This window comes from Bos grunniens, chromosome 1, assembly GCF_055505025.1.
Source record: "Bos grunniens cultivar Pamir isolate PY7600 chromosome 1, Bosgru_T2T1.0, whole genome shotgun sequence".
Lineage (NCBI taxonomy): Eukaryota > Metazoa > Chordata > Mammalia > Artiodactyla > Bovidae > Bos > Bos grunniens.
This window is the reverse complement of record NC_141165.1, coordinates 19,369,164-19,391,139: the sequence shown is the minus strand read 5'-3', so window position 1 is coordinate 19,391,139 and position 21,976 is coordinate 19,369,164. Positions and strand designations below refer to the sequence as shown.

The 21,976-nt window shown below is 40.2% G+C and overlaps 1 protein-coding gene across 1 annotated transcript in view; it reads left to right on the top strand.

Moving 5' to 3' along the window:
- CPNE4 (copine 4) overlaps nucleotides 1–21,976 on the top strand; it is a 687,587-nt gene that overhangs the window by 522,746 nt on the left and 142,865 nt on the right. Inside the window, exon 7 of the mRNA XM_086350140.1 lies at nucleotides 1,388–1,477. Coding sequence (XP_086206266.1) covers nucleotides 1,388–1,477 — 90 coding nt within the window. The remainder of the gene's footprint in view (nucleotides 1–1,387; nucleotides 1,478–21,976) is intronic.

Here is a 21,976-nt window from a genome sequence, read left to right as displayed (position 1 = left end):
TGCTTTTTCCTCTTTCTTACTCAATAGATATAAAATAACCAGGCAATACTATTCTCCCTGGGTAAGCACATGTGTGCACACACACATACAGATTTAAATTTCTAGTAGAAATTTTGATTTGTTATTGAGTTTTACATAACTGTTGTAGTGAAACATCTTCACTCTTAATATTTCTATAAAGGTGAAAGATTTAACCAAAATAATTTTATCTAACTTTTCTTCTCACTATCACTTTGATCATTCAAGGAATGAGAACAAAAAGCAAAGTCACACAGGAACATTATTTTTCTACTCTTTAATGCACTACAGGAAATTTAATAATGAGCCTACAGTATACTCAATAATTCATCATTATATTAAGGAATTCAGAAGAAGAGGGAATCACTTATAAAATAATTACGTTGGATAGAGAATTAATTTTTTTACAATACTAAGATTTCTGCTAACTAAAAACTTCTTATGAAGGAAATCAATATGACAGAATTCCATTTAACTTCATTTGTATGTCCGCTGGAACAGTGGTTCTCAAATATCATGCATCAGGATCACCTAATGACCCACCTAGGGAGTTTCTGTCAGTATATCTGGTTGGAATCTAGGAATTTGTACTTAAAAAGTTCCTGCAGTTCCAAGAATCACACTTTGGGACCCAGCCCCAGCGCATACAGTACAATCCTAGATATGAGCAAATACTCACACATTCTAAACCAAATTGAATTATTTGAATCATTTGATGGCAGAATAAGACTTGACTCAAATGGACCCTCAGGCAGAATTTAACCAAGTTCATGATTGGTAAACTGCTTTTAAAAGAATTACACTCCATTATAGTCTTAGTTTGTGATCCTGAAATTCTGAAGATCTGCCTTCATGCCTTCCAAGCATACTCCTAGGATTTTTCTTCTGACTTGCAATTTGATCTAACCAAGGTCACGGGTCACCAAAGACCACTCAACTGCAGCAATAGAATTTCCCACCTGTAGACTTTATGTATGCTGACCTCAATAGAAGGGAATTGATGCCATAGCAATGACCTACAGAACAGGGGATCCTTTATCAGAGGCAGAGGCAGCCCATCTCCTTAATCCTACCCTCTTTTGACATAGAAAGGGTCATCTCCAACACCCACATACTGTACAATATTATTGTTATTATTCATAAAACAACACCCAGGCTAGTGATCACAGGAGTTCTGCCCATAATGTTCACTTAGTGAGCACCTTTCAAAGGTTTACTACTGCAAGTTTTCATTAAGGCACCTGTTGCAGACAACTGTCCGTTTCATAAGCTTCTCTAGCTTTCGATGCTTCTCAAGTAGTTTTTATGTTGAAAATGAAAATGTCAAGCATTTCCTCTCCCACCCACCACTCCTTTCTTTTTTCCTCAGGTTGTGATGAATAACTTAAGCCCAGCCTGGAAATCATTCAAAGTATCTGTAAACTCTCTATGCAGTGGAGATCCTGACCGCCGGCTGAAGGTCAGAAATCTGTCTATGTCTAAGAAATGCAGTTTTACATATTTAATCCTCCTGTTTCTCCTCAAGCGAATGTTGGCAGGCTCAAAATTTTCTGTAGCTTTTACCTAGATCTCTTAGCATCTTGATGAAAAAAAAACAAGGGGTTTCCTTCTGCTAGAGCCTTTGAGGCTCCTGAGATAATAAGAGATAAATCCCAGTTGTGTTAGGTTGAGAAGCAAATCCCATGGCTTCTCAGAGAGAAATGTGGCAATAAGTTCAAGGACTAATTTGGAGTTATTATAAACACAAATACTGTTGTTGTCAGTTATCTACTGCATGAAATACCACTCCAAAATTTAATATTTAAAACTATAACCATTTATTTAGCTTATGATTTTGTGCCTTGGCAAGCTGAGTTCATCTAAGAGGATCTTCTGGAGAAAGGCAATGGCAACCCACTCCAATATTTCTTGCCTAGAAAATCCCATGGACAGAGGAGTCTGGTGGGCTACGGTCTATAGCGTGACAAAGAGTTGGACATGATGTCCAAAGAGTTGGACATGTGACATACACCATGCCACAAGAGGGTCTTCTCTTGGTCTTGGGTGGACTTCCTCATGTACATGCAGTCAGCTGTACCAAGCAGAGTACCTCTCTTCCTGGGGTTTGTCTGGCTATCCTCTGGAATGACCAAGGTGGTAGGGACATTTGTTTCTCATCATTCAACAAGTTAGTTTGGACTGATACACTCAACAACTTTAGGGTCCAAAGGATCCAGGACAGAAGATGCACATGTCTTGAGCCCCAGTCTCGGACTCACATGAGGTCACTTCCTCTGTGTTCTACTGGCCAGTCACATGGCCATCTCAGATTCAGGGATGAAGAAATAAGACATAGACTCTACTTCTTGGTGGAAGGAGCTGCAGAATATGATGGCCACTTTTTTCAATCTACCACACATGTTTTTTGAATATCATGGGAATGTAGAAGTTGGAAGACAAGATGCGTTATGACAATCAGGATGACCAAAGAGGACAACAGGCTAGTGCCAGAACCAGATTCCCAGAGGTGTTCCTTATGGTCCTTGGTCTGGCTCTCACGCTACCTTGGAAGTCCAGAAGCTCCATGTTGTCAGTGTCCCAGAGGTTATTCTATCAATCAGGATGACTAAGTAGATTCAATAGAGGCCAGAGCCATAAACCAACAGATAAGTTAGTTCCTGTTTAGTGAAAAACATGGCCCTCAAGCAAACTCAACATTCGTTATCAACTTTACCAGGTCATTTTCTCCATGACCTGGATGACCTGGGTTAACTATGGGGAAGACCATTATTAGAGGGTTGTGTGAGAGCCTGAAAACAGAGCCAAAGAAGCTGGATAGTGGAAATGGTTAATGGCTTCAGACTTTAAAAGCCTGGTACACCTACCACCGCAGTGGAATAATAATAAGCAGACTAAACATTCATACTGGGGGCACCAGCTCCCCTGGAAAGTGTTGGATGGGCACTGCCAATGCTTATATTTGTAACTTTACACTTTCCTTACTCTTTTTGCCCTGTAAACGTCTTCTAGTGGATATAATTATTGGATTTGTCAATGTTATCCTTCAGATCAGAATTCTATCTGTTGGTTACTCTCAGACTCTTCATGTGACTTTACATCTTTGCTTAAAAACATTGTTTGGACTTTGTACTATCTATGGACATGCTTACTTCTGTGGTCTGGATGAAGAGTTCAGAATTATCCCTGATATCTCTTGTGGAAGCCTCCACTTTCACTGCAACTGTCTTTCATGCCAAAACCAAGACTCCTGGTTATTTGGGCCTCAGGTATAAGCTCATGTGCAGGGTGGCCAAGACCTATAGCTTCAGGTCTGAGGTGGGGACTGTCACCTATACTCTGAGCAATCCCATCCCACTCCCAGGAAGAGAAATGGACCCTTTGGGACAAAAATAAGATAATGCCCATATTAACCACAGGTCAACTTAGTCCTGGGGCATTGCTAATTCAATAAAAGGAGATGGTTATCTGTAACTGAGTAAATAACAAATATGTGGAAAAGGAGAACTTTGTGGTTTTTTGAGTGCTCTGCTGTCTGTCTGTAGAGGACAAGTGGGAATAAAAGAGAGACAAGAAGGAAGGAAGGAAGACACAGACAGAGAAAGAGAGGATCGGGATTTCTCAACAGCTGTACCACTGACATTTGGATTTTTTGGCAGGGGGCAGGGCAGGGGAAGGGGTTGTCCTGTGCATTGTAGGATGTTTGGCAGCATCCAGGCTACAAAACACTAGTAGTAGTACTTTACCCCCATCAGTCATACAGCCCAGAGTATATTCAGACATTACTAAATGTCCCGTGGAGGGTAAAATCATTTAGAGAATCTCCTACAAGGCTGGTTAAGACAGATTATTGGGCATTACCCACAGGGTTTCTGATTAATCAGGTCTGGGTTGAGCCTGAGAATTTGCACTCTCCAACTTCCTGGGTGATGCTAATGTTGCTGGTCCTAGACCACACTGAGAACCCTGGCACAGACATTTGCCCCTTCGTTAGAGCCCTTCCTCAACTCAGTGCCCCCACCACTTTCTACCATTCAGTCTCCCCTCTACAATCTTTTCTCTGCCCAGCACTCATGCCCACCCTGCCTTCCCCAAGCCTTCAGGACTTGGCACATGCCCCTCCCTGCTCCTCACTCTTCTACTTTTCTTGGATTATCATCATCTGCTACTTTCCTTCAGATCTCTTCAAAATCCCTCCACTTCCAGAAACCTTCCCTGATGTCTTTAGCTTCCATGGGTGCCCTCCAGTTCTCTGCACCTACCTCAGGGAGACACCTCTCTACTTGTTTAAAACATTTCTGTTTCCATCTCTCTTTCCTGAGCATGTGACTCATTCTTCCTGGTTTGCTCCTGCAGGGTGAGAACCATGTTTCTTTCTGTGCATATGCATGCATCCAGCCCAGTGCTTGGCACAGGGTACACACAGAAGCTGTTTCTAGAGGGAATGGATGGAGAACAGGGAGTGCTACAAGGTTGACAGCACCTGATTGGGCTAGAGGGGATACCCAGGTGTGCTGAGCTCCCTAGGTGACAAACCCAATATCATCACTCACCTGCAGCTTTTTTGAGAGGCAGGAGAGACTTCCTATATTGTTCTTTATTTGTATTCATTATTTTGTCACAAATGCCATTGTGAAATTCTCATAGTGCTGTTCCACTTTAGCTTTCCCTAATATAAAATGGTGCCATATGCCATATTGGAAGGCAGCACCTCCTTGCCACCACAAAATTAAAAAAAAAAAAAATAGAAAGCGAACTTTTAAATTAAAAAAGTTTTAAGCCCTCTGTCCATTTATAGTCTCAGTCTTAGCAAAATTCTAACAATGAGATCTTGGTCCCAAATGAGACTTGATATCTTTAGCTCTCATTTATTCAGGGTCACAGTAACACCAAGTTGAAGTAAAACCAGCGCTTTCTTTTGTTTTATTTTTCCTATTCCTCCTTTGTGGGGAAAAATTTTTAAACAAATAAGTATTTTTCAGAAATTGATTATTTATTTATTTATTTATTATGAAAATTTTTAAACATCCATAAAAGTAGTCAGTTACCTGTTTACAATAACCAAGACATGGGTGCAAACTTAATGTCCATCAACAGAGGAATGGATAAAAAAGATGTGTTACATATATACAATGGAATACTACTCAACCTAAAAAAAAAATGAAATAATGCCATCTGTAGCAAATGGAAATGCCTGGAGATTATCATGCTGAGTGAAGTAAGTGAGACAGAGAAGGAGAAATATTGTATGACACCTCTTTTATGCAGAATCTAATAAGAAATTATACAAATGAACTTATTTACAAAACGGAAAGGCTCATAGACTTAGAGAACGAATTTATGGTTGCCAGGTGGGAAGAATAGAGGGTAGGGATAGTTAGGGAGTTTGGAATGGACGTGTACATGGACATGTACACACTATTATATTTAAAATAGATAACCAACAATGACCTACTGTATAGCACCAGGAATTCTGATCAATGTTATGTGGCAGGCTGGATAGGAGGGAAGTTTGAGAGAGATTGGATACATGTATATGTATAGCTAAGTCCCTTTGCTGTCCACCTGAAACTATTACAACATTGTTACTCAATGATATTCCTCTCACCCTCAATCTTTCCCAGCATCAGGGTCTTTCCAATGAGTTGGCTCTTTACATCAGGTGGCCAAAGTATTGGAGCTTCAGCATCAATCTTTCCAATGTATATTCAGTGTTGATTTCCTTTAGGATTGACTGGTTTGATCTCCTTGCAGTCCAAGGGACTCTCAAGAGACTTCCCCAGCACCACAGTTTGAAGGCATCAATTCTTTAGTGCTCAGCCTTCCTTATGGTCCAACTCTCACATCCATACATGACTACTGGAAAAGCCATAGCTCTGACTATACAGAAATTTGGCAGCAAAGTGATGTCTCTGCTTTTTAATACACTGTCTAGGTATGTCATAGCTTTTCTTCCAAGGTGCAAGTATCTTTAATTTCATTGCTGCAGTCACCATCTGCAGTGATTTTAGAGTCCAAGATAATAAAGTCTGTCACTGTTTCCATTGTTTCCCTATTTGCCATGAATTGGTGGGGCTGAATACCATGATCTTAGTTTTCTGAATGTTGAGTTTTAGCCAGTTTTTTTCACTCTCTTCTTTCACTTTCATCAAGAGGTTCTTTATTTCCTCTTCGTTTTCTGTCATAAAGGTTGTGTCAACTGTGTATCTGAGGTTATTGATATTTCTCCTGGCAATGTTGATTCCAGCTTGTGACTCATTCAGCCCAGCATTTCACATGAAGTAATCTACAAAGAAGTTAAATAAGCAGGGTGACAACAGCCTTGATATACTCCTTTCCCAATTTTGAGCCAATCTGTTGTTCCATGTCGAGTTCTAACTGTAGCTTCCTGTCCTGCATACAGGTTTCTCAGGAGACAGGTAAGGTGGTCGGGCATTCCCATCTCTTTAAGAATTTTCCAGTTTGTTGTAATCCACATAATCAAAGACATTTGCATAGTCAATAAAGCAGAAGTACATTTTTTTCTGGAATTCTCTTTCTTTATATATGACTGAACAGATGTTGGCAATTTGATCTTTGGTTCCTCTGCCTTTTCTAAACTCAGCTTGTACAACTGAAAGTTCTCAGTTCATGTACTGTTGAAGCCTGGCTTGAAGGATTTTGAGCATTACCTTGATAGAATGTTAAATGAGTGCAGTTGTGTAGTAGTTCGAACCTCCTTTGGCATTGCCCTTCTTTGGGACTGGAATGAAAACTGACCTTTTTCAGTCCTGTGGCCACTGCTGAGTTTTCCATTGAGGGCAGCACTCTAACAGCATCATTTTTTGGTATTTGAAATACCAAAGCTCAGTTGGAATTCCATCACCTCCACTATCTTTGTGCATAATAATGCTTCCTAAGACCACTTGACTTCACGCTACAGGATGTCTGGCTCTAGGTGAGTGGCCAAACGATCGTGGTTATCTGGGCCATTAAGAACTTTCTTGTACAGTTTGTCTGTGTATTCTTGCCACCTCTTCTTAATCTCTTCTGCTTCTGTTAGGTCCTTACCATTTCTGTCCTTTATTGTGCCCATCTCTGCATGAAATGTTCCCTTGGTATCTCCAATTTTCTTGAAGAGATCTATAGTCTTTCCCATCCTATTGTTTTCTCTATTTCTTTGCACTGTTCACTTAAGAAGGCCTTATCTCTCCTTGCTGTTCTCTGGAACTCTGCATTCAGTTGGGTATATCTTTCCTTTTTTTCTTGGCCTTTTGCTTGTCTTCTTTTGTCAGCTATTTGTAAGGCCTCCTCAGACAACCACTTTGCCTTTTTGCATTTCTTTTTCTTGGGGATGGTTTTGGTCACTGCCTCCTGTACAAACCTCTGTCCATAGTTCTTCAGGCACTCTATCTATCAGAGCTAATCCCTTGAATCTATTTGTCACTTTTACTCTATAAGGCGTTTGGTTTAGGTCACACCAGAATGACTTAGTGGTTTTCCCTACTTTCTTCAAGTTATGTCTGAATTTTGCAATAAGGGGCTCATGATCTGAGCCACAGTCAACTCCAGGTCTTGTTTTTGCAAACTGTATAGAGCTTCTCCATCTTCGGCTGCAAAGAATATAATCAATCTGATTTGGTATTAACCATCTAGTGATGTTCCTGTGTAGAGTTGTCTCTTGTGTTGTTGGAAGAGGGTCTTTGCTATGACCAGTGCATTCTATTGGCAAAACTCTGTTAGTCTTTGACCCACTTCATTTTGTACTCCAAGGCCAAACTTGCCCATTATTCCATTATTCTCTTGACTTCCTACTTTTGCATTCCAGTTCCCCGTGATGAAAAAGACATCTTCTATTGGTGTTAGTTCTAGAAAGTCTTTCAGGTCATCATAGAACCATTCAGCTTTAGCTTCTTTGGCACTAGTGGTTGGGGCATAGACTTGGATTACTGTGATGTTGAATGTTTTGCTTGGAAATAAACCAAGATCATTCTGTTGCTTTTGAGATTGCACCAAATTAGTGCATTTTTGGACTCTTTTGTTGACTATGAAGGCTGCTCCATTTCTTCCAAAGGATTCTCACCCACGGTAGTAGACATAATGGTCATCTGAATTAAATTCACCCATTCCTGTCCATTTTAATTCACTGATTCCTAAAATGTTGATGTTCACTCTTGTCATCTCCTGTTTGACCAAGTTCAGTTTACCTTGATTCATGGACCTAACATTCCAGGTTCCTATGCAATATTGTTCTTTACAGCTTTGAAATTTACTTTTACCACTAGACACATCCTCAACTGGGGTATCATTTCTGCTTTGGCTCAGCTTCTGCATTCTTTCTGGAGTTATTTTTCTGCTCTTCCCCAGTAGCATATTGGTCACCTACCAACCTGAAGGGCTCATCTTGCAGTGTCATATCTTTTTGCATTTTCATACTGTCCATGAGGTTCTCAAGGCAAGAACGCTGAATTTGGGGTTTGTTCATTGACATGTGAACAAGGTCCAAGCATTACATTTGACTGAAATATCTCCAGTCTCTTTCAGTCTCTCTCACTCTTTTTTATCCTTGCAACTTACTTACTGAAGAAACCAGCCTGTTTTTTTCTCTGTGTACCCTCTAAATAGCTAGCTGGGTTTGATCAGATTCTTTTGTAGCAAGAATGTTTTACAAAGGATGGTGCTCTTTTATGATCTTAACAGTCACTGAGGCATATTGCCTACATACATGATTTCATTAGAATTTCCAAAATGGTAGTTTTCTAATTCTGTTATTCCTCTTTATTATTTAGAGTTCTTTACAGAAAAACTGTCTGGTTAACAGTTCAAGAACTATTTGGTTCCCTGGGGTGTGATTTGTATAAGAAAGACAGGAAAATGCTTTATTCTTTCTTTTTTAAAAACTATTTTCAGAATAACACATTTCTACTCTAGCATCCTTCATTGGTGACTAATGGGATCCCTCACATTATCAAGAATTCATGATTTTTTAATGTATTCTAGTGTTTCAATCTATTTCAGTTAATATTATTCCTTTGAAATCTTATATTGTTCCATGTTTCATGAGTTAAAACCCCTTCAAATTCTCTCTTGAGTTCTTTTGATGTAAGCTTAGTAGTTTGGATGGGATTGGGGTGGGAGGGAGGTTCAGGAGGGAGGGGACATATGTATACCTATGGCTGATTCATGTTGATATATGACAGAAACCAACACAACATTGAAAGCAATTATCCTCCAATTAAATATATTTTAAATAATAGTTTCCCTTGCTTTCTGGTATCAATTTTTTAAATTCAAGAGTTTGAATTTTTTTTCTGTAAGATACGTATCTCCTTATGAATGCTCAATCATACTTTAAAGTCTAGAGAGAATTCCTCTCCATGGTTGAAGCTCTAACCCATGGAACTGTTGTGTTCCTTTGTTTAATTTTGCTTTCAGCTTTTAGAATTTAATTTTCAACAAAATTAGTTTTATAATTATATAAAATGCTTACATGATTCTAAAGTCAAAACTACAAAATTTATTCAGAAAAGCTTAGCTCCTATTCTGTTTCTTCTAGTTTTTACTCTCTTCCCTTATAAGTAATTGTTGTGTAGCGTATTTTAATACCTGATAGAACTAGGTTTTCTCACTTCTGTATTCTTTGTCTTTTAAGGATTTTCTTGAGTATTTTCTTGTTACTCTTTCCAGTCAGTTCTTTCATTGCATTTGTAAGCAACTAGTTGTTCAGTCACCTAGTCATGTCCGACTCTTCATGACCCCAGGGACTGCAGCATGCCAGGCCTCTCTGTCCCTCACCATCTCCCAGAGATGTGTTATTCTGAAAATAGCCCAAGTTCATGTCCCATTTGAATCAGTGATGCCATCCAACCATCTCATCCTCTGTCACCCTCTTCTCCTTCTGCCTTCAATCTTTCCCAGCAACAGGGTCTTTTCCAATGAGTCATCTCTTCACATCAGGTGGCCAAAGTATTGGAACTTCAGCTTCAGCATCAGTCCTCTCAATGAGTATTCAGTGTTGATTTCCTTTAAGATTGACTGGTTTGATCTCCTTGCTGTCCAAGGGACTCTCAAGAGTCTTCTCCAGCACAACAGTTAGAAAGCATCAATTCTTTGGTGCTTTGCCTTCTTTGTGGTCCAGTTCTCACATCCATACAAGACTACTAGAAAGACCATAGCCTTGGCTATATGACCTTTGTTGGAAAAGTGGCACACTGTGTAGCTTTGCATAGTATTCCTGCCAAGAAGCAATGGTATTCTAATTCAATAACTGCAGTCACAGTGATTTTAGAGCCCAAGAAGAGGAAATCTGCCACTGCTTCCACCTTTCCCCTTCTATTTGCCATGAAGTGATGGGACCAGATGCCATGATCTTATTTTTTTAATATTTAGTTTTAAGCCAACTTTTTCACCCTCATACTTTACCCTCATCAAGAAGTTATTTAGTTCCTCTTCATTTTCTGTCATTAGAGTAGTATCATCTGCATATCACTGAGGTTATTGTTATTTCTCTTGGCACTCTTGATTTCAGCTTATAACTCATCCAGCCCAGCATTTTTCATCATGTGCTCTGTGTATAAGTTAAATAAACATGGTGACAATAAGCAGCTTTGTCATACTCCTTTCTCAATCCTGAACCAGTCAGTTGTTCCATACGGGTTCTAACAGTTGCTTCTTGACCTGCATACAGGTTTCTCAGGAGACAGGTAAGATGGTCTGGTATTCCCATCTCTTTAAGAGTTTTCCAGAGTTTGTTATTATCCACACAGTCAAAGGCTTTAGCATAGTCAATGAAACAAAGGTAGATGTTTTTCTGGATTTCCCTTGCTTTCTCTATGATCCAGCAAATGTTGGCAATTTGATCTCTGGTTCCTCTTTTTGAAACCCATCTTGGACATCTGGAAGTTTTGGTTCATGTAATGCTGAAGCCTAGCCTGCAGGATATTGAGTATAAGCTTACTAGCATGCCGTCATCCAGTGGTTTGAACATTCTTTAGTACAGTACTGCCCTTCTTGAAAATTGGAATGAGGATAGACCTTTTTCTGTGGCCACTGCTGGGTTTTCCAGATTTACTGATATAAGCAACTAGTACCAGAAGGCAAAAACTGATAGTATTTTTATTGAAATTGCAAAGGAAATCTCTTCTAATGCTGTGTTCCCAGCTCAGAACATGACTTTTCTTCCAGTTCATTCAAGTCTCCTTTTGTATTTGCAAGAGCACTTAGTGTCCCTCTTAGACATTTAGAATATTTAAGTTTATGCCTAGTTTGTGGGTGTCTTTCTTTCTCTTCCATTACTCCTTCAGACTATTGTTTGCAAACATAAAAGCTGTTGAATTATTTTCTCAAATTACTATTTTACTGTTGTATTGTTGTTTATGGTAATTTTCTGTAATTTTTTGGAGTTTTAAAAATATATTTCATCTGGAAATAGTGATAGTTTTGCTCCTACTCACTTACCTAGTGATTCTTCTTATTTATTTGTGTGGACCAGTGCTCCCAACACAGTGTTAAATAATAGTAAAGAGTGGAGGGCATACCCATTAGCCTTATCTATCACTATAGTGGAAAAGCCTCTCGTATTTCCCTATTAATTCTGAGAGGTTAATTTTCTAAAGTAATTGTGAAGCTGTCAGAGACTTAGAACTTTCTCAACCATGTCTACTGAGCCTTAAATACCTGTGGTAGGATTCATAGAGGATTCTTTCTTGGTAACTCAAGAGATGATGCTGCAACCAGCTGAAATGTCTTCTGAAGTATGTAAAAGACTGCACTGCTTCCTGAGTAGATTTAGGGTTACACTTAATATTATCTATTTAATGAAATATTCTAGTAGTCATGTATAGATGTGAGGGTTGGACCACAAAGAAAGCTGAGCGCCAAAGAATTGATACTTTTGAACTGTGGTGTTGGAGAAGACTCTTGAGAGTCCCTTGGACTGCAAGGAGATCCAACCAGTCCATCCTAAAGGAAATCAGTCCTGAATATTCATTGGGAAGACTGATGCTGAAACTGAAGCTCCAGTAGTTTGGCCACCTGATACAAAGAACTGACTCCTTGGAAAAGACCCTGATGCCAGGAAAGATCGAAGGCAGGAGAAGAAGGGGACAACAGAGGATGAGATGGTTGGATGGGATCACCAACTTGATGGACATGAGCAAGGTCCAGAAGTCAGTGATGGACAGGGAAGCCTGGAGTGAAGCCCTAAAACTGAACTGATGTATTTAATATCTAATGCTACCTATTTAATGAAATAGGTTTAATAATTGATATTGGTTATTTAATGAAATTCATATTTTATATTAGCTATCCAGTGAAATATATTTAATGTTAGCAATTGAATGAAATTATCCATGATTTCTATGGCATATTAGTTCTGTTCAGTTCAGTAATTCAGTCATCGCCAGCTTTTTGTGACCCCATGGACTGTAGCATGCCAGGGCTCCATGTCCATTACCAACTCCCAGAGATTACTCAAACTCATGTCCATCGAGTTGATGATGCCATCTAACCATCTCATCCTCTGTCATTCCCTTCTCCTCCCACCTTCAATCTTTCCCAGCATCAGGGTCTTTTCAAATAAGTCAGTTCTTCACATCAGTTGGCCAAAGTATTGGAGTTTCAGCTTCAGCATCAGTCCTTCCAATGAATATTCAGAACTGATTTCTTTTAGGATGGACTGGTTGGATCTCCTTGCAGTCCAAGGGACTCTCAAGAGTCTTCTCCAATTCCTTAAAAAAAACTGCAAATAGAACTGCCATATACCCAGCAATCCCACTGCTGGGCATACACACCAAGGAAACCAGAATTGAAAGAGACACATGTACACCCCAGTGTTCGTTGCAGCACTGTTTATAATAGCCAGGACATGGAAGCAACCTAGATGTCCATCAGCAGACGAATGGAAAAGAAAGCTGTGGTACATATACACAATGGAATATTACTCAGCCATTAAAAATAATACATTTTAATCAGTTCTAATGAGGTGGATGAAACTGGAGCCTATTATACAGAGTTAAGTAAGCCAGAAAGAAAAACACCAATACAGTATACTAACACATATATATGGAATTTAGAAAAATGATAACGATAACCCTGTATGCAAGACAGCAAAAGAGACATAGATGTATAGAACATTCTTTCAGACTCTGTGGGAAAGGGCAAGGGTGGGATGGTTTGGGAGAATGGCATTGAAACATGTATATTATCATATGTGAAACGGATCGCCAGTCCAGGTTTGATGCATGATACAGGGTGCTTGGGGCTGGTGCACTGGGATGACCCAGAGGGATGGGATGGGGAGGGAGGTGGGAGGAGGGTTCAGGATGGGGAACACATGTACACCTGTGGCAGATTCATGTCAATGTATGACAAAACCAATACAATATTGTAAAGTAAATAGCCTCCAAAAAAATTTTTTTAAGTAAAAAAATAAATAAAAAATAAAACAAAGAAGAGTCTTCAACACCACAGTCCAAAAGCATCAAATCTTCAGCACTCAGCTTTCTTTATAGTCCAACTCTCACATCCATACATGACTACTGGAAGAACCATCAAAATCACTTCATGTACTTCTAACCAAACTTTGAGGTAGATTCCATGTGTTCATTTTACAGATGGAAAAACTGAGGCTCAAAACCCCATGCATTCAAATGCCAAATTTCATGCTTTTTGTTGAATTGTACTGCCTCTATTTTGTTCTATTTCATATAAAATAAGTCACCCTTATTTTATAATATCGTTATATCTATATCCCATTACTCTTACCCAACCAAAATGTTTATCATCATTCAAATATTTAATAGAAAGACATGTCTCTATGTAACATAGTTCATAAAGTCTGAGAAGCTATCAACTATTGACTATACCACTAAAGGGAGAAAAAACACTCTCAGTGAAGCTATAACACAGTGCTTTCCTACCAATTTGTGGTTGTTAAGAAAATAAATATGTGTCTCTTTGATCCTGTGAAATATGATATGAATCATTTCCTTTGATTTTATCAACACATTATTAATATCTAGTATATATTTGTTAGGAGACACTGCTGGTATTTAGAACAGATTCTTCCAGAATAGAATCTTAAAGAGGAAGAGAGGGAAAGGGGACCATCAGCAAGTATTATTAACACCCTAATCGTACCTAACACTGGGGGAAAGACCATGCAGAACAACCCAAACACCATGTAAGCACCCAGAGGCCTTTCCTGTCCTGTTCTCTGGTGCTCAAACTGTACAGGTAACTTGTAGATTTTCCCCTAGAGAGTTTACCAGGCATCCTCTGAAGATAATTGATAGAAGCTAGTTGCTTTGAAGAGGAGTCTAGGGTGATGAGGACCAGTTGTTTCTATATAAACTTGCCACCCAGCCTTATTAAGCAGAGAGGCCCAGGTTATTAACTGAGGTCATGGTGGGGTGGGCACAAGTAAGACAGAACCAGGAGAAATAAGTAGCAGAAAAGAAAGAGAAGCAGGTCCTCCAAGTTAAAGCAAAGGTGAGAATCTCAGGAAAACATGAGGATTGACAGGAGGCCTGGACACACATCTAAAGCAACCATACAATGGCATCTTCACCCACTGCTCATCTTGCTCTTTCTTCATGCCCTCCCTCTTCTGCAACCATGCCTGGGTGATTTAAAACAGCGTGTTCACAAGCTCCCTCTTAACACCTCAAAGTCGGATTCCTGGTCAGTCAGCAGAGTGCTCTGTGGAATCAAAATCCCAGTAGTCCCAGAAGTTTCAGTGTAAAGGTTTTCCTAAGCAGTGCTGGTGCAGGCCATTTGCCAAGCTTACATGGATAAACACTGATTTTTTACGTAATCTCCAAACCTAGCTGGCTTCCTGGCACTTCTCTTAGGTAGCTCAGTGTTTTTCCTGCCACCTCACTGCAAAGCTGACGTTTGCTCCTCCTCTGTAGGCAATCCTAGCATTTGTCCTTGGCTTCTATCCAGCTGCTCCTGTCCTCTCTTCTCACGTGTGACTAGGCCATCTTTTCCACAGAATCCATGTCTTTGCTTTGGACACTCTGAGCCAGACTGTCACATAGCTGCTCAATGGATTGGACTCCTGGAGTATATTCCTGGAGTTTGCCCAGAACATTCCCCCCTTATTCCCAACCCCCATGTGACTCCTTACTCCTGGACCCTAAGTGTTGCTGAACCTTTGGATTTTGTTGCCATATTTTTTTCATCCTTAACAAACCCCAGTTCTTACTGCATGGAAAGGAAGAAACCCCACCCCTGCTCCAACCCCAGGATCTCAATCCTTGGCAGGGGCCCCCAGTTCAGCCCCATCAGATCAGATCAGTCGCTCAGTTGTGTCTGACTCTTTGCGACCCCATGAATTGCAGCACGCCAGGCCTCCCTGTCCATCACCAACTCCCGGAGTTCACTCAGACTCATGTCCATCGAGTCAGTCATGCCATCCAGCCATCTCATCCTCTGTCGTCCCCTTCTCCTCCTGCCCCCAATCCCTCCCAGCATCAGAGTCTTTTCCAGTGAGTCAACTCTTCGCATGAGGTGGCCAAAGTACTGGAGTTTCAGCTTTAGCATCATTCCTTCCAAAGAAATCCCAGGGCTGATCTCCTTCAGAATGGACTGGTTGGATCTCCTTGCAGTCCAAGGGACTCTCAAAAGTCTTGTCCAACACCACAGTTCAAAAGCATCAATGCTTCGGTGCTCAGACTTCTTCACAGTCCAACTCTCACATCCATACATGACCACAGGAAAAACCATAGCCTTGACTAGATGAACCTTTATTGGCAAAGTAATGTCTCTGCTTTTGAATATGCTATCTAGTTTGGTTATAACTTTCCTTCCAAGGAGTAAGCATCTTTTAATTTCATGGCTGCAGTCACCATCTGCAGTGATTTTGGAGCCCAGAAAGATAAAGTCTGACACTGTTTCCACTGTTTCCCCATCTATTTCCCATGAAGTGATGGGACCGGATGCCATGATCTTCATTTTCTGAATGTTGAGCTTTAAGCCAACTTTTTCACTCTCCACTTTTACCTTCATCAAGAGGCTTTTGAGTTCCTCTTCACTTTCTGCCATAAGGGTGGTGTCATCTGCATATCTGAGGTTATTGATAGTTCTCCTGGCAATCTTGATTCCAGCTTGTGTTTCTTTCAGTCCAGCGTTTCTCATGATGTACTCTGCATAGAAGTTAAATAAACAGGGTGACAATATACAGCCTTGACATACTCCTTTCCCTATTTGGAACCAGTCTGTTGTTCCATGTCCAGTTCTAACTGTTGCTTCCTGACCTGCATACAAATTTCTCAAGAGGCAGATCAGGTGGTCTGGTATTCCCATCTCTTTCAGAATTTTCCACAGTTTTTTGTGATCCACACAGTCAAAGGCTTTGGCATAGTCAATAAAGCAGAAATAGATGTTTTTCTGGAACTCTCATGCTTTTTCCATGATCCAGTGGATGTTGGCAATTTGATCTCTGGTTCCTCTGCCTTTTCTAAAACCAGCTTGAACATCAGGAAGTTCACGGTTCACATATTGCTAAAGCCTGGCTTGGAGAATTTTAAGCATTACTTTACTAGCGTGTGAGATGAGTGCAATTGTGTGGTAGTTTGAGCATTCTTTGGCATTGCCTTTCTTTGGGATTGGAATGAAAACTGATCTTTTGTTTTTAATTAATTTTATTTTATTTTTAAACCTTACATAATTGTATTAGTTTTGCCAAATATCAAAATGAATCCACCACAGGTATACATGTGTTCCCCATTCTGAACCCTCCTCCCTCCTCCCTCCCCATACCATCCCTCTGGGTTGTCCCAGTGCACCAGCCCCAAGCATCCAGCATCGTGCATTGAACCTGGACTGGCATCTCGTTTCATACATGACATTTCACATGTTTCAATGCCATTCTCCCAAATCTTCCCACCCTCTCCCTCTCCCACAGAGTCCATAAGCCTGTTCTATACATCAGTGTCTCTTTTGCTGTCTCGTATACAGGGTTATCGTTACCATCTTTCTAAATTCCATATATATGCGTTAGTATACTGTATTGGTATTTTCCTTCTGGCTTACTTCACTCTGTATAATAGGCTCCAGTTTCATCCACCTCATTAGAACTGATTCAAATGTATTCTTTTTAATGGCTGAGTAATACTCCATTGTGTATATGTACCACAGCTTTCTTATCCATTCATCTGCTGATGGACATCTAGGTTGCTTCCATGTCCTGGCTATTATAAACAGTGCTGTGATGAACATTGGGGTACACGTGTCTCTTTCCCTTCTGGTTTCCTCAGTGTTTATGCCCAGCAGTGGGATTGCTGGATCATAAGGCAGTTCTATTTCCAGTTTTTTAAGGAATCTCCACACTGTTCTCCATAGTGGCTGTACTAGTTTGCATTCCCACCAACAGTGTAAGAGGGTTCCCTTTTCTCCACACCCTCTCCAGCATTTATTATTTGTAGACTTTTGGATCGCAGCCATTCTGACTGGTGTGAAATGGTATCCCATAGTGGTTTTGATTTGCATTTCTCTGATAATGAGTGATGTTGAGCATCTTTTCATGTGTTTGTTAGCCATCCGTATGCATTAAAGATCTCAACGTAAGACCAGAAACTATAAAACTCCTAGAGGAGAACATAGGCAAAACACTCTCTGACATACATCACAGCAGGATCCTCTATGACCCACCTCCCAGAATATTGGAAATAAAAGCAAAAAATAAACAAATGGGACCTAATTAAACTTAAAAGCTTCTGCACATCAAAGGAAACTATTAGCAAGGTAAAAAGACAGCCTTCAGAATGGGAGAAAATAATAGCAAATGAAGCACCCGACAAACAACTAATCTCAAAAATATACAAGCAACTCCTACAGCTCAACTCCAGAAAAATAAATGACCCAATCAAAAAATGGGCCAAAGAAAACTGATCTTTTCCAGTCCTGTGGGCATGGCTGAGTTTTCCAAATTTGCTGGCATATTGAGTGCAGCACTTTCACAGCATCATCTTTCAGGATTTGGAATAGCTCAACTGGAATTCCATCACCTCCACTAGCTTTGTTCATAGTGATGCTTTCTAAGATCCACTTGACTTCACATTCCAGGATGTCTGGCTCTAGGTCAGTGAATCACACCATCGTGATTATCTGGGTCATGAAGATCTTTTTTGTACAGTTCTTCTGTGTATTCTTGCCATCTCTTCTTAATATCTTCTGCTTCTGTTAGGTCCATACCATTTCTGTCCTTTATTGAGCCCATCTTTGCATTAAATGTTCCTTTGGTATCTCTGATTTTCTTGGAGATCTCTAGTCTTTCCCATTCTGTTGTTTTCCTCTATTTCTTTGCATTTATCGCTGAGGAAGGCTTTCTTATCTCTTCTTGCTGTTCTTTGGAACTCTGCATTCAGATGTTTATATCTTTCCTTTTCTCCTTTGCTTTTCACTTCTCTTCTTTTCACAGCTATTTGTAAGGCCTCCCCAGACAGCCATTTTGCTTTTTTGCCTTTCTTTTCCATGGGGATGGTCTTGATCCCTATCTCCTATACAATGTCATCAACCTCATTCCATAGCTCATCAGGCACTCTGTCTATCCGATCTAGGCCCTTAAATCTATTTCTCACTTCCACTGTACAATCATAAGAGATTTGATTTAGGTCATACCTGAATGGTCTAGTGGTTTTCCCTACTTTCTTCAATTTCAGTCTGAATTTGGCAATAAGGAGTTCATGGTCTGAGCCACAGTCACATGGTTGCCCCAAACTCATAGAAGGGGCTTTAATCATTAGAAAACCTATGGCTTACACCAGCATTTCCTGATTCTTGGTAAAAAACAGAGCAAGTTGGAATTGAGAGGTTCATCACTATGTTCAGTGTTGCTGGAAACCCCTCTAGTAAAGAACCTGACATTCCCAGGCAGTTGGGAAGTGAGTTCACTTCCTTCTCTGCCTACGTAATAATAGAAAGGGAAAAACTGGGGGGTGGCTCAGGGTCCCGCGAACCTTTCTCAACATCTGTTAGAATGTAAGTGCTTTCTTGATGGCCTTTGGACTCTAGAGCTGCTGGTTTTATGCCTGTCGATAGCCTGCTCAACCTAGATGCCCTGCAATTACCAGAGGACTACAGTCTCACCAATGTGTCTCTGTATTGGATCAGCCCTGGCTCAAGAATTCTCAATGCTACTTTAAGTAAATGGCACCTGAGCCCAGCAGGCTGCCCCTACTGAGATCTGTAATCAATACAGTACTGCAGCAAGAAAAAGCAACAGCTAGCTTAAAGAATGTTCAATCATGCAGGAATAGAGGTTTCTGAATGGGAGAAAAACTACATATTCTCTTAATTTTAATAATATTTTTCCTTTTCATTAATATTATTTCCCTTTTTACAGATCAGTAATTAAAAACTCTTTGAGAAAATTGCTTAAGATTACTTAGCAAACTAAGTACAGCCTTAGTTTAAAACCAGGTCTCGCATGCTGTATCATTCTGGTTCTTCACTGTTAAAGGACAGTTAACATCCACCAGCTCCCAGGTGCTATGTTGGACACTGCTTAAATTATCTCATTTAACCCTATAATTATCTTAGGTTAAATAATGCTGCAGTAACAAAGAGCCTCCATGCAATATAAGCTTATGTCTTGCTCACATAGCAATTAGAACTAAAACTTGCTAATCAATGTCTGCCTCTCCTCCGTGCAGTGATTCAGAACCCAGGTTGCTTCTATCTTGTGGCTCCTCCATACTCTGGGCCTCACTGTTCCTTGCACTGACAGGAAGACAGGTAGAAAATGGGGAGAGTGCACTCTGTAGAAGTTTTAGGTGAAAACAGCACTTGGCACTGCTGCCTATATTCCGATGACTAGAGCTCAGTCAAATGGCCACACTGAACTGCAGTAGAGGCTGAGAAATGTGGTCTAGTTGGATTTTGTGTGGTTTTTGATGGCTAGTGAGCTGGCTTTCCCACAGGGTGACACTCTTAATATCCCCGTTTTGCAGATGAGAAAACTGAGGCTTGGAAAAGGGAAATCATTTGACTCAATTCACAGAACTTGCAAGAGACATAACCAGAATCATATCTGTCTGACTCTGTCCAATAAAACTCTCTGTGATGGAATATTCTGTATCTGTGATGATCAAGAAAGTAGCCACTGCCCATTTGTGGCCAGAGCAATCCCCTCCCACCCTCTCCTCTCTTTCTCTTCAAGAAGCCTTCCTATATCTACTCATCCCATCCTGCAACCCATTCCTTCTTCTTCAAAAAACATCATCCCAGAAGAAAATTTCCCCCTCTTCATGTGTCAAGTGCTCACTGTTCATGGGAGATATTCTCTGCCCAATCTTCAATGATTCCAAATGGAGAGGAATGGGTGTTCTGAAAATCATGTCAAAAGTAGGTACTTCAATGCAAGGATAATTTTTTCATCATGGGGAATCAAGTCTGATTTCCTCAATACCTAAGAAGAGAGAACACCTTGTCAAAATGCTGTTTTCCTCCCCTAGGAAGCTATACCATCTGGTCTTCCATAAAAAAGGAACCTTGCAAGTTAGTGCTTAATACATAATGGGTATACATTTTCAGTGGGGAAGATGAAAAAGTCTGGAGATGGATGGTGCTGCTGGGTACACAGCAGTATGAATGTACTTAGTGTCACAGAGCTGTGCACTTAAAATGGTTAAAAGTAGATTTTATGTTATTTAGCTTTTTCTACAATGGGAAAAATGTGTGCAAAAAAAAAAAAAGAATCTTCTTTAAAAAAAAAAAAAAAGAATCTTCTTCCTGCTGATGTGACTTTGAACTTGCTGCTTATGAAACACCTGCTTGGCATTACTGTACTAAAGAGCATTTGAGTGCTGCCCACACCTGGCAAACCACACCTAGGATGGCTCTTGCTCGCACAGTAACCTGGGATGAGGGTGTGGCAACTCCTCAGACCCCCAGACTCCTCCCTTTCCCTCTCAGAAACTCTTGTGAGGTGTAGGGGAGGTCCTTCTTTGCAACATTATGAACAAAAAGTGTAGAAGAGTTGGCACAGTCTAGCCCAACTATTTTGTGGGGATAATTGTCAATGGTTATGCTCCAATTAACTCAAAAAAGATTTTTGAGGAAATCACCTTTGGAAAATACTTTGAAGTTCTGAACTAAGAAAACCAAATAAACACTAATCAGTGCCCTGGTGAGATCTTTCATGTAAAGTAAAGAGGGAGCCCTCTTGTCATCCAAGGTGGACATGTCCCACTAGACAGAACATCTATTTCAATAAATTGTAATTTATTGCTCTGATGAGATGCAATCTCCTCACATTATTTAACCCATCAATTCCTGCATCTTCACTGAAAATTAAGATAGCTAACTAACTCCTGGTAAGATGCTTAGGGAGAAGTAGGAAGCTGGACCAAGTTGCTGAATGAAGGCAAGGAAGGAATGCACTAAGTATGGGGTTGCTCTGTACAGCCTTCAGGCACAATTCAACCCAATGGGGCTCCCTGCTCTGATGAATGATGCTTTGTGTGAGCGACATGGGCATTTCCCTTATGCTGGTTGCTCTTGTTTGCTTGTGTGTTTGTATTTATTTAGGTCACTGTTCATCGCTTATTGTACCACTTTGTTAGCGTTGAAGCTGAAAAAGTTAAGTTGCCTCAAGATCTCAATTTTCATGTTTGTACTTTCGAAAACGTTTTTAAATGTAGACTTGTCAATAGGAAAGTTTTCATAAACTGGGTTGACATCCCTAGAGGCCACTGTATTGAGTCCATTTCTGTAGGGCATTCAGCTACTCTCCAACATTTTAAACATTAAAGAGGAATGTAGGTTTAAATAAATAAGTATTGCAATTTGCAGCCATCCTGGGCATTTCTTGTGACAAGTCTTTTCAATAGAATTTCAAATAAAACATTAACAGAGCTCTCTTTTACAAGGAAGGATAACTTTTATAGAGAGTTATTGAGGCCTAGAGAAATGACCTTTTCACAGGTGCTGAGGGCCCACAGGCCTTCCTTCTCAGGAGCTGGAGGAGGTGTCAATA